Below are 13,569 nucleotides of genomic sequence, written 5' to 3'. Positions count from 1 at the left end.
CCCATCCCAGCTCCAAAACCCATCCCAGCTCCAGAGCCCATCCAGCTCAGCTCTGGGCCTTTCAGCTGCAGCACACAAGGCTCCTCTCCAAGGACAGTCCCCTTTCCCCTGGCACATCTGCAGTAGTTTGCTGGTGATCAGAAGCACAGGGATGRCCATCCTTCCTGTGGGAAAGGTGGGGTGGGAAGGACAGAAGTCCTGCAGATCCATTCACTGGTGTCGGTGTCACCAAGTGTCCGTACCAGTAGAGTGGGATTATGTGGCGCTGGGAAYTGTGAGTCTGTGCTGGTGCCAGTCTCCCCTCATTACCGGGTGTGCAGCCTCTCTCACTGCACCTTTACAGTGGCAGGAAACCCGAGAAGCAGGATGAGACACAACCTCTTYGTGATTTAGCTCATCCATTTGTTTTCCTTTTCATTCAAGGCTTGATCCTTTCCTGGAACTGCGTAGGTAAATCATTTGCCTCTGTTGACACTGCAGTCATTTTTCCCCTCCTGGAAGCAAGCCTTTCTCAGTGACATCATCCAGATTAAACTCAAGTGATACAGCAAGCCCATGCATTATTTTTCAGTGGTTTGACATGTTCTATAACAATACTACTGAAGCATTTTCTCCCTTTTTGTGTTACCACATCCAGCTGTTATTCTTTTTGCAATTTGCCACCTCCCTGCCAYTTGTGTTGACCTAACTGTGAGTGCAATTGTGCTCTTAATGTGTTCAGAAAGCCGATTTGGCAGAAACCAGTGCACACATATACTTGAATACAGATTATCTGTCTCATCAAGAACACAGCATAGCTTCTCYGCTGACACATCAAAGAGGTGGCCAGGAAACACGACTAAGCCAACACTCACTGGCCACTGTATTGGCCAAGCTGTCACCTAGGATGAGCTTGTTTGAAGTTACACACCCCAACACTAAGCTAAAACTCATCCCAGACACCATCTTGCCTGCTGCCCCAGTTGATAAAGTTCATTTCTTATTCCTTGGAACAGTATTTTCAAGTGGTCCTGAATAGAAGTAGCGATGCCTCAACTTTATATAGACTTGCATAGAAATAATAAGTGGAAGCCAGTTTTTTGGGGCCCTAATAGGAGGATTTAGTGGGTGTGCTGACTAGCTTCAGAGCAAGCAGGAGTTAAAAGCTGGAGAGGAAGCAATTCTCAACTGCAGCAAAGATAATCATGATAATTTATCATCTGATAATCAAAGAGCACACACTTAATTCGTTCTCATTATCAATGTATTTCAAGCACAAGTGCCTCAGTACAAGAGGCCTTTCCATGCTCAAGTTTCAGTGGAAGGTTCAAGGGCTCCATGGAAATGTAATGCAGTTACTTCTCCTGAATGGGTGATGTGTTGTGGTGCAGTTTGGAGTCCATCTCAGTGGCTTCCTTGTCCCCTGAATGTGAAAAAGCACCCCTGGCTCTAGAGCTGTTCTTCTAAACACTTCACCTTTCTCTAGGACAGCAGTGTCTTCTTGGAGAAATGACTGACAGTTTGTAAGAGCTGTAGGGATTTGGTTCATCAAGGAACCATCAAGAAATGAAGCTATATCTGGAGTTTTTAATCACGTCAGAACTCCAGTTTGCAGCATCTTGGAAGCAAGAGATTGCAGCAAACTGAGTGGGCTTCTACCTCCAAAGATTCAGAACTGAGTACACCATGCAGTCTCCAAAGTTGTAATTTGCACCGTTTCCACCAGTAATTTAATATTTAATGTCACCAGAAGGGAGGGCTTTGCCTCCACACACAAGAACTCATGTGCTGGTGTATTTTGAAGCAGGCTGCCATAGCCCTCTGCCCTGTTAGGGCTCTGTGGAGAATGCCTGCCTAAGCAAGGCATCCCAAAACAAAAGTATGACATACTTTGAACACTGCTGGTAATTTTTTTTTTTTTTTTACAGTGATTTGCTTAATGGTTACAGGCAAAGTAASCCACGGTTGTGGGCTGTGCTGCCAAAGTGTGCTTTTCCAGTAGCAGCACAAGTGCAGCTGCAGCTCCACACGCTCTGTGTGTACACACTGCCCCCGCCCCAGCTCTCACAGTCACAGCTGAGTTAGGAAACAAAGTCCCAGCCAAAATTCCTCAAGAGAAAGGGACCCAACTTCTTCAGGATGTGAGCCTCTGAGAACAAAATCTCCCTGTGAGAAAAAGGCAGCTTCTTAATACGGAGGATTATCGTGGTGGTGGTGTTTTGTTGATATGTGAAACTGAGATTTCAAAACTTTCCATTTGATTCAGCTGTACCAAAAGGACTTGGTGACCCCTCTCTTACAAAACCATAGGATCTGTCTGAGTTTGCAGCCACCGGAAGATCAGGGTGATGTAGCTGATGGTAGGTTAAAGTGATAAAGGGCTGAAAGAACCCTCTTCATTTTAGGCAGMTGTATTTATTGCAGCTAGCAGTATTTTTTCAGTTTTTCACATCTTTCACTAGTGTTGATAAGGTACCTAGACCTGGAGCTTCCAGTTCTGTCAGCAGCATTGCTGCCACACACTGTAAGCGTGGTAATAATCTGAGCACTCTGCTCCACTCCATAGCAATTAGGAGCAGGGCAGAAGACTAAAGTAAAACCATATGGAGGTCAAGACTAGCAAGATCAATTTATTTCTGATTGCTAACAAATCTTCAACATCSCAGCCAGAGCTCAAGGCCATATTGTGTCACAGGAAAGAAACAGCAGATATTGGCAGTTCGTTCCAATGTGGGTTGGGTTGTTTACCTTGAAATTACTGTTGCCAGGATGCATCAAATAATTGATACAAGAAGTGGGAAGGACAAGTAGGTGTTAAGGATGTAAAAGTGCTCTGCATGTGTCCAGTTCTAAAGAGGAGCAGAATGGAGTTCCTGGATTGGATCCCTCGGTGTATGGGCAGGCATCCAGTGCCTTGTGCCTCTCTTCTATAAAACAGATACAACAATCGGTGTGTAAAAGTGCAAGTGTTACTAATAGCAAGATCAGCAGTGGCCATAGCCAAYACAGAAAAACGGTAAAGAATGTTTATTAGACCTGGATTTTTGACCCGGGTTAAGACAAACTAAAGAGTTGCTGAGAAGAAAATGAAAATTTTTATAATCCCTTGACTTCTACTGGCACAAGTGTTTGTTTCTGGCCTTGTCTCTGGAACTGGCTACCCTGTGACATTGTCAGGGCTCAGCTGTTTCTTGTTTAGGATATAGTTTATGCACATACAAGGGAAAAAACAACAGAAGACATTTCTTCCAGCTCCTTTTGGAAGGGAGCAGTAGGAAAGCAATGTCTGCTYCATGGACAGCGGCCAAAAATTGGTTGAGAAGAAGTCAGGAGTGGATTAAGACYGTAACTGGGAGCAGGTCCAAGGCAGCATTTCCCCTGGCCATGGCACTGACCCTGCTGGTGCTGCACTGGCTGCMGTGGTGGCAATGCCATGGTGTGCCATGGGGGCAGCTGTTGGTGCYCAGGCTGTGTCCTGCTGTCCGTGCTGCGCTCTGGCTGCTCTGACCGTGCTGCCCAGATGGAAAAAGCCAGCCTGCACCCTGCCCTGGAAGGAGAGCTCTTGTCAGGCTTCTGGGAAGGTTTTGCAAACAACGTGAAAGGAAGCTGGAGCTGTCCGTGGAGTTCTTGAAAGCTCTTGGACACTGCTCATGGAATGAGTGCCTAGAAAACCCGCAGATATTTTCATCACCTCTGTGGTTGCTCAYTTCTTTGGTAGCTTTTCCCTTTCAGAAGCTCAGATCCTGGCCACTTCAACACACAAAGCAGCGTCATTGTCTGCACTGGTTAGTCCTGGCCTGGAYGAATTCTGTTCCAGGCCACAAACTGCCTGTCAGCAGCAGGTAGGCTGCTCCAGCATTACAGCATTTTCTGTTTCTGACTAATCCCAAAATGGGGCAGCTCACAGAGGATGGAGAGCTGCATCCTCATGTCCACCTGAGCTATAGGCCTGCTCTGGGTGTGCAGTGGGAACAGAAAGGAGACAAATGGCTGCTGTGGTCAAATACCATCTCAGTTACAAGAAATGCAGCACAACTGGCCACAGTCACTTAGTGGGGTTGCACATCGGGTACAGCTCCAAGGATTTCAGAAATTGGTCTGCAGTGTTCAGGGACCTTTCTGACTTGCTGGGTCCAGGGGTCTTTGATATAGCTGAGTAATTTTGTCTGGRGGAGTTACTTCGTTTACTAACCTGTCTCTACATAGAAAAGGGTTTGGATATAGAATGAGAAAGAATATGTTCTTCATGTTGGATTCTGTAGAGTGTGTCTTTTCTCCCTCCTTTCCCACTTAGACAGGCTTCAGATTTGGTGGGGTTTTGTACCGGTGACTTCATCTGCCGTCATTAATCAGTGAGCTGTCTCAGCCCAGCAAGCTAATTTAGAGTCCCGCTTGTGCATTTGATCAGCAAATGCAAACCATGTGTAATGTCAGCAGGTCAGGTGAGGTGATGGARCATGGGATTTTCACCTCAGTTCCAGAAAGGGCCATAGTTGCTTCCAGGAAGCTGAGCTTGGCACTGGGTGTGGGCCATTGAAAAGATTTATTTCCCTCTATGAGAGCTCATTCTAATTGAGCGTTTTCCAATCAATATGTTTCTTACAGACTTTCCAAAGGCTGCATTAGGAAAGCAATTTTATTCGTTTTATGACCCCGAAGCCCCGAGGGACTGGGATGTGTCAGCTTCCCAGGGTATCTGCACAGCCAGTGGAAGGAGAAGGGCTGGCTCACAGGCACCACAGCAGCAAAGGCAGCTACAAAGCACAGCAGCACAGAAACCCACAGCAGAGCTTCACTGGGATGGTTTCTGCAAGGAGGAGCATCCCCTGCTCCTGTGCCCTTCCTCRTGCCCTGTCCAGCAGGGCACCAGGAGAAACCAGCCTGTGCCTTTTATTTCCGATTGCTGCTGAAAAAGCTGGTTTGCCCTCTGTTCCCAGCAGTGTAGGAGGTACCCCAAAGCTTTGTCATTCTCATTACAGGCACTTTCAGACTTTCTTAAAGGGCGTGCAAGCCTCACTTGTGGTCTCTTTTCCTGTCTGTCACACAACTCTTCTGTTCCCTGTCCAATCATTTTTTTCTCAACAGACCTGTCAAGGGGCATTTTCACCTGCTGCTATGCATTTCCTTTGTACCAGTTGATACTCACCCCCCAGATAATTCTCTCTGAGGATTAGCCAGGATTAACCTTTTCTTCACTTTCTACCTTTGATTATCTCTGGGTCTGGAAAGTGCAGCGCCAGCCGTAGGATGAGGCAGTCCCTGCAACCCAACAGCAGTGAATGGCCACTGCCTTCCAAAGATGTGAGATAGGAAGGGACTTCTTAAAAGTTGCTCTGGCAGAGCCTGAGAGAAGGATTTAAATCTAATCATATGTTTTCTTCCAGACTGTGTTGCCTTTTTACAGAAATTAGGTCCAAAACACAGCCTCATGCACCTCTCCCATCACGTGCAGACACATAGTATGCTTTATGGAAAAATTCGTTAATCAACGACAAACAGAGCATCAGTTCCTAAGGAGTTGCTTGGTAGGAGATGTTCAAGTGTTCTGAACTTCTCCAGSCTCATTTTCCCACTGCAGGCTCAGAGTAGCTGCAGCCATGAGCTGGCCTCCTGATGCTCAGTGGTGATGCATCTGTCCCTGGCTGTTTGGGAAGCAGCTGCTGATTTGCATGCCCTGGCCCCTTTGCTGTCTGCCCAACCATGCTAAGTGGTTTTTGGCGTGGGAGTGTGAACAATTCTGTCTGCCTTGCAGAAAGCTGGGATAAATGAGAGGTCTGTCTTTACCCCCTTCTCACATCATCATCCTGCCTGCCAGGCAGCCAGGCGTGAGGATGGAGAGCGTAGCTCAAGTGGAACAAAAAGTCAGGCGAAACTTACAGTGAGCGCTGTTTCCATYGTGCGTGCTGTCCCGTGGCTGTGTCCTCATCTCGAAACCGAAGCAGAACAGTCGCTCTCTCTGCATCACATTTTGCATTGGATTTGTGTCCTCAGATTGTTCCAGAATGAGTCAGGGTGAAAACAGCCTGCGGCACGTTGTACTTCACCCTGTAGGTGTGTCTGTTACATACACTGAAATGGCAACTCGTACTGTAAAATGAGTTTTATATACCCTGTCTTCCAGACYAGAGAAGGAGTTGCTGCATACAAGCTCTTTGTAATATTCAGGGTTGGTACATCCAAAAAGCAAAGTTGTAACCCCACAAGTCTGTGGTCAGGTGAGGATGCTGCAGGCTGTATAGCTCTGATTGCAAAGGTCACAGTACTGAGCAGAGCACTCTGTTCTGACCTCAAAGGCTGAGCAAGCCTCAGTTTCCTGAAGGGCTCTGTCAGAAGGAGTGAACTTTTCAGAGACCATCATCCTAAAGACTTCAACAGGAAACATTCCTGTTTGTGCCCGGGTCTGTTGGTGTGTAACAGGTTCACTGGCTACTTCAGACTATGAATTATTGCATCAGCCCCTCTCCATTGTGCTTGGCTTTGCTGTTTGAGAATAGAAAGGTACAAGGAGGGGATTTCTTCTGCACTTGGATGGTTACCAGCTCCTGCCTTGCAGCTTGAGAATTGATCATTCTCCTGATTTCTAAGGCAGAGTTACAGGTGTTAGAAACAGGACTGCAGGTGAGGAATGTGYGGCAGAAGCAGATTATCTATGAGGACACCAGGGCATCAGCCTGCAGTGTTAGAAAGGTGAGCGGGGATTTTGCTTCCTGTTCAATGCATATGAAGCTGTCAGTTTATAAAAATGTCAATAAATCATTGTATTTTACTCTGCTGGAGGTGGTGCTTGGAAACCAACAGAAGACAGGGAACTTGCTGGATCTCACAGAGCCAGATTTTGGTGGTTTGCACGGCTTTGTGCTTTCAGCTATTGAGTTCRAGAAGTTTTTGTTGAAGTTGTTGTTTAGGGAGACCACGGTGGAAATGCTTGCCAGATTTCAACCAGAGGAGCAAAGGCAGAGATGGGAGCAGCGCCAGGTCAAAATTCACCCTGGGGAAGTCCATGGCCACCAAGAGGGCAGGATGGGAGAAAGGCAGGTTCTCCCCTGATCTGCAGCTAGTGAAAGCAGCAAAACCTTCACACTGATTGCAGCAGGCAAAACTCTGTCCTTGTTTTGCAACACAGCTCTSGTTTCCCTCACTTTATTCTGTTTGGTAAATATCTCTGTTAGTTGAAGACAGTGCTGGTAGCTTTTGCAGAGAATAAAACCAGAGAGATAAAAAGAGCCCATTTTCCTCCACCATGGGCATGACAATGAAAGAAGATGGAGAGGGGAAAATGAGAAACAGCATGCAAAGAAGAAAAATAGTATAAGCAGGATTAGGTTTTTTTCATGGACAGTGCAGGAAAGCATTTTCAGGACCTACTGATAGCAATGTACACTGTGCTGTAAAATCCCTTCAGCTGCAAAGCCTACCATCTCACATGACCTTGTTTTCACAAAACCAACTTCTTCTTAAGGAGGGTCAAAGAAGGTGGCATTCAAGTTTAGCAGATGCTGTACAGCACATGAAAGAAGTGTTTTTTGAATGACAGTTTCTGAAGCACTTTCAGCAACACTGCTGTGCCCCACTAGAAAGGCCTCCTGTGACTGAACTGGTTCAGCCTCACTAAACAAACGGGCATGTGGTGGGGGCATATTTTTTTTGAGGAACTAACTTCCCAGGAAAGCAGCAGGGCAGGAAGGGAGGGAACTGAGAGAATAAGACATCCAACTAGGGAAAAGCAGTTTACTTATTTTATGGCACCTTATGTCTTCCCAACACAATGTAAGTATTTAATGATGGGATCACCCTGGGGTGGAGCGATGTGGCACATCCACCCACTCWAATAAACTGAATTAGAGTGGCTGCTTGCTGATTCTCAGTAATTCCAAGGCAAGTGGTSCTAGGTCATATTACTGTGGGGCTTTTCTCATGAACAGAAGGCACAAAGGTCCTGTCAGCTGCACGTGGGGTGTTTGTACAGGCAGTGATTTATTGATTACATTGTTATCTGCACTGCAGACCTCACGTGAAGTTATCGTGTAACTCTGTCCTTGTCTGCCTGATCTTCACAGGGATATTTTCTTTTGTTTCATATCTCACCTTGTGTAGTGCACATTAGAAGTCCAGTTAGATTTCTACATGACAGTTCTTCTTTGGGCAGTTTATCACTTGCATGGCGTGGCAAAGAGGGAGGCAGAAGAAACCACCCATGAGTGTTTTGAGCACTCGTCAGATGGTCCTTTAAAACCCTTTTCAGGTGTTGTGTTCTGTCTGCATCATGCCTTAATGCTCTCTCCCAGCTACAGCAGCAGCCTGGGGTCTGGAATGTATTTTTTTGGGAACATTTTTTCAGCAGAAGATGAAGCTCACTCTGGCATCTTAGATGGCAGTTTCCATGTCTCTGAGCAAATCTACACCTCACCACAGTCCCTTCAGAAAGGAAGGTCCTACAGAAAACTCTGACCCCAATAAGCAGACCCTAATTCACACGGGGAAGAGAATTTACTTCATAAATAAATAAAGGCTACTACCTGTTTCTGTTATACAATAGTATGCTACAGTTAAAAAATTTCCAGCTTTTTACTGGAAATTCTTTTTCCATGGAAATTCTTGCTACTGCCATGCAGATATCCCTTCCTTAGGTCAGCTCTGACCCTTTCTCAGGCACAATCTCAATTCCTCTTCTGACAGAGATTCAGTTCTGTATGCAGCTGTGGCTCTGGGACTTTCCAAAGCCGTTGTCTGGGAATCTGGCAGAGCAGCAAAATGCAGTTCACTTCGTGTTACCTCTTGCTAAAACAGAAATAAAAGGGCTGCCTATCTGTTAAAGAAGTAAAAACCAAACCAAAACAAGAGTGGTACAACTCTCCTAGGCTTCTTTTAGTGCTTGGTAGGAGGAGGGTAATCAGATCTCAGAGAATGGTGTGCCAGGAAGGAAATTTCTTCCCATGTGCAGCACACAATCAGCCAGGTGCAATACAAGGAAGGGAGGTTCGTCTTCCTCTGAAGCAGAAGGTACTGGCTCCYGCCAGAGGCTGTGTACCAGAGATCTGATCAGATACAGCCAATTTCATGTTCCTGTGCACAGTGGGTAAAGCTTTGTAGCAAGTCAAACAATGACTCATCTCACGAGGGGGAAAGGAAAATAAAGCTTTTATCGCCCAGTGGATTGGAGATAATCTCTCTACTTGGGTATAAACAGCTCTTCACTGCACTGCCTTCTCTCCAGGGGAAGGAAGCTATTTTAAATTTGTGGGTAGAATAGATATTGAATTGTCATACCTCCCAAGCTTCTCTGCCTGGGCCCAATCAAGGTAGCAGGCAAAATGTCTGATGGTAAYGTGGTGGGGCCTCGGTGAGTGAACACAACAGTGTTCATATACAGGCAGTATATGCTGTACGAGCTGGCTGGCAGAACGGGAGTGCCACATTCTCCTTGGCAYCCTGGGAGATCTGTGCCCAAACCAAATATCCCTGCTACTTTACTAAAAAACACTCTACCCTCTTAGCTGGCCATAGYTGCATGGGGAATATTTGATTGCTGTACAGGAAACAGTGGCTAAAGCAGTGCCAGAGGTGGCACAGTGTGGCCCTGGCTTTCCTGTCCCGGGTGGGAATGGCCCCTGGCCAAGGGCTCTGCCTGTGTGAGTGCTGCTGACTGAGCTGCTCATGAGCTGTGTCCTACTGTGACTCTCTTGCATTTGCCAGTTGTTCACAAATCTTGTTCCATCAGTGTGCAGGGGGGAAGGGGAGCACACCTCTGCCATGGAGGGATAACACCCAGGGTGGATGGTGTGCCCAGGACTGTGCCTGCTGCCTCCTCAGCACATCACAAGGAGCACGGGCACGAAAACCCTTTTGCACAGTGGAAACCTGGAATGAAATCATGTTCTGTGAGCTTTCCTTGGGATGCTGGGGCAGTTCTTGTTTCTCAATATGTCACAGATAAACCAAAGTGCCTMAAATAACAAAGTATTTTCAGTCCAGCACTTGGAGTAATCCTGCACCACCACRATATTCCCGTTGTACACTTTCCCCMGAGACTTTCTCCGTGATTCTGTGGGGAGAGGGGGGAATTCAGTGATGTTTGCTGTATCCCTGGGCCCGTGTCAGTGTGGTAACAGAACCCTGATCTCTTTCTGGCACAGGTTTGCAGCCCRTTTACTGGAGCAGGGAGGATGTGGCACAGTGGCTCCGGTGGGCAGAGAAGGAGTTTTCCTTGAGGCCCATTGAGAGCAACACCTTTGAGATGAACGGCAAGGCTCTGCTGCTCCTGACCAAAGAGGACTTTCGATACAGGTCCCCTCATTCAGGTGAGGATTCTTTACAGGACTTGTGATTGAAAGGAGAGGGGGGAAAAAAAAAGATGAAGAAGATCAGAGGAGGAAACTGTCACCTTTGCTGGGGTGCACTSGGAAAGTGGGGGGGAAGGGAGGGCAGGAAGAGACACTTGCATGAGGCAAGGACAAAGAGGAAAGGAAATCTGGATACACCTGAGTTGTAGGTGTATTTGAATGCCAATCCAAACCCAAATATCCARCCTGTTTATAGATAAAACTCCCTGCAGAACTCCCAGAAAACAAGCTGCTCTGGCAGCATTTTGTGTCTTCCAGCTCTTCCCTGTAAAGATCTTTTCACAGATCCAGCTTAATCAAGTGCTCCAGCTCTTTAAGCAGCCCATATTAGCATTTTGCCTCACAGTTGTCTTGGCTGAGGTGCTGCTAAAAGTGCCTGCAAAACTCCTTCCTTGGGGACTGTGCCTGAGTTTAACAGCCCCTGTGGGTTGAGCTTTACTTTCCCATATTCTCACACGTGCACAGCACAGACAGGTGTGTGAATCAGCTGCCTTTTGCTCACATTATGTCTTCATTTATTCACAAAGGAGATGCAGAGATGTGTGTGTTGCCTGCCTGTGTTTGGATCCCCCGTGGTCTGTCTGCTCCAGTTTTGCAGTCAGAGTGAGCCTCTGCCCTCCTGTCAGGGGTGTTTAAGTAAATATGAGCTGGGAGCTTTTTCTGCGTGACCATACGAGGCACTCCTGTTAAATGGAAAGGTTTGCACTTCAATCGCTGTAGGTGATCAAAGAGCTTGGACCTGGTGGTGACAGAATTGCTGTGAGGAGGCTTCCAGTGCAAGGCTCACGAGGTGCAGGATACAGCTGCTGCTGCTGGGATCCTGCTGATAAYCAAGCTGTGGGTCTCATTCTGCACCAACCTGCCTGTCCACGCTCCACAACCATCCTCCTGCAGAATCTGCCTCACAAACTGTTGCTTATGTTTAGTGTATATACATTCTTAAGCATGTGCTTCAAATCCAGAACTACTTTTGTATGGAAGAAGAGACCAAATATTAATGCCTGTTGTCACTGTCTCACATTAGTGACAACTGATGCCTAGAAATGTCTTTTTTTTTTTTTTTAATTCTGGGATACCATTTGGAGTGATTTCTTTCCAAATTAGCCTCGCTTGAAGCAAAAGGAGTATTGAAAGCAGGGATGTGGGCAAGGACTGCAAGGGGCACCTCAGTGTGTGTTGTCTGCAGCTCCCCTTGTTGCCTGCAAGTTATGCTCCCGTTCTTCCCCTTGTGTGCTGTGAAGGCACTTGAAATAAGCAGGATTAAAAATGTTTGCAGGCTGGAAATAGAGTGTTCCCAGAGAAGAGCTTCTGACTTGCAAAATCTCTGTTTATTCAGAAGGTTAAGCTGAACTTGGAGTGAAATAACCCAGCTAAAGGCCTCCTCCCTTGCATTTTGTCTCTTCCTTCTCTCCAGGTATTCCCCACTGATCATAAACCTCGTGGAGGGTATCTGAGTCAGTCCCTAMAAACTGAGATAACTGTAGGTAAAGGGACATTACCTCAGCATTTCCCAGAATTAACTGTACGTGAAATTTAAGAACTGTGAAATAATGTTTGCCACAGAGGCACTAAGATTTTCCAGACTGAAGCCACACAAAAACTGTATCATTTCCCCTGGTGGGTAAAGCAGGAGAAGGGCATCCACTCCCACAGCCCCACAGCTGYTCTGTTCAGGGCTGCCCAGAGGAGGGAGGGAGTGAAAAATGCTTTTCACCATCTTAACATTGCTGCATCTGGGTGGTGCAGAAGTCTCAGCTGTTTATTAGGCAAAAACCCACAGCTTTATGGTTGTTTTCACAGGTCTGTCAGGCCAATCAAAAGAGGGACAATTTGYTGCCTTATTGCTGGGAGTGTTACAGCACTCGTTATTTATGATGATGCCACTGTTGCATTCAATGATGGAAATTTTGTGGTAAAATCACTTTGTAGACTTTCGTGTAACTGAATGCTCAAGGCTTTGTTTTTAATTAGGTTTTCAGGTAGTGCAATCACCTTTTAAAAATGCCCTAAAGTCACTGCTGAGACAGTAAAAGCAGCCAAGGTGTTGAAAAAATAAAGGAAGCTGAACTGTGGAAAGCAGAATGGCTTTACCTGTTCCACACTGAGAAACTCATGTTGCACACAAACAGAATATTGGCAGTTTACAGAGACAAGGCACAAATGGTGCACARCTTACTGTCTCATAGAAACAACTACTAAAAAACGCCACGTTTGAGAAAACTCTGCCAAAAAATTGAAGCTTTCCTGAGTGAAACTTCACTACCTTCATTCTCAGATAATCTGTAACTGCTGCAGCCTGTTCCTGTGTAATATCAGACAAACAGAAGAGAGGAGGCAGAATGAAAAGCCAAGAGACTTCCTACCCTGTGATGTACAATTCCACTCTGAAATGTGCAGCCAGTYACACCAGACCAAGGACACAAGTAGCTGTGTGTTTGTGTAGATGTTGGAACAGGGACATCCATACAAAATGTAATTTTTAAAAGGTGCAAAATAAGAATTGAGTTCCCTCATCTCCTGGATATTGCRGTGTGATGTTCCACTGAGGAAAGATGTAGCAGTTATGGTGCCAGGGAATGTCATTCTGTTTTGCCACAGTCACACTCAGAGGTGTGATGTGCCTTTTTTTCCTTTCAGAGGAGAGCCTTGCATAGCAGTGAAAGGCAGGATTTTCCTGCTAGYGTTTTTGAGTCTGAAAATAGCACCCAGGAGCCATGAATTCGTGCATCAGATGGCTAAATGAGTCTTCTCATCACTTATGTACATTTTCATTTCCTTTCTCCTGCTGTTTGTCTTTCAGGTGATGTTTTGTATGAACTCCTGCAGCACATCCTGAAGCAAAGGAAAGCTCGGATGCTCTTCACACCTTTCTTCCACCCTGGGAACTCCATCCATGCTCAGCCAGAGGTCTTATTGCACCAGAATCATGATGAAGGTAACTCTGTCTCATTCTTACACGAGCTGCCATTACAGAGGCAACAGCAGTTAGGTCATTTTCTTGCTCCATAAATGAAGCTGCTCTCCTCCCTCTGTCTGCATCGCTTTGGAACAATCAAATACCCTTCTCCATTTATCTTCTGTTGTTTTGTTCTGTTTCCAAAACATCTTTAAAAGCTATCTCAGATAGAGATTCAAAAGCAGAAGGTTTTATTGACCCTATTGATCCATTTTTCCTCACACCCAGTTAGGCAGACAGAGTTGTGGACTTTCAGTATCCTGGAGATGCAGCCTGAATGCGGTGGTTTGGGTT

General features: G+C 46.2%; 1 protein-coding gene across 1 annotated transcript in view; it reads left to right on the top strand.

Moving 5' to 3' along the window:
• Positions 1-13,569, top strand: part of ETV6 (ETS variant transcription factor 6) — a 108,461-nt gene that overhangs the window by 68,016 nt on the left and 26,876 nt on the right. The window contains exons 3-4 of the mRNA XM_057373450.1: positions 10,113-10,277; positions 13,120-13,254. Coding sequence (XP_057229433.1) covers positions 10,113-10,277; positions 13,120-13,254 — 300 coding nt within the window. The remainder of the gene's footprint in view (positions 1-10,112; positions 10,278-13,119; positions 13,255-13,569) is intronic.

This window comes from Malurus melanocephalus, unplaced genomic scaffold, assembly GCF_030028575.1.
Source record: "Malurus melanocephalus ecotype Western Australia unplaced genomic scaffold, MMel_1.1 scaffold_197, whole genome shotgun sequence".
NCBI classification, from domain to species: domain Eukaryota; kingdom Metazoa; phylum Chordata; class Aves; order Passeriformes; family Maluridae; genus Malurus; species Malurus melanocephalus.
Note: the sequence above shows the minus strand (reverse complement) of the source record. Positions and strands in the feature narration are given on the sequence as shown.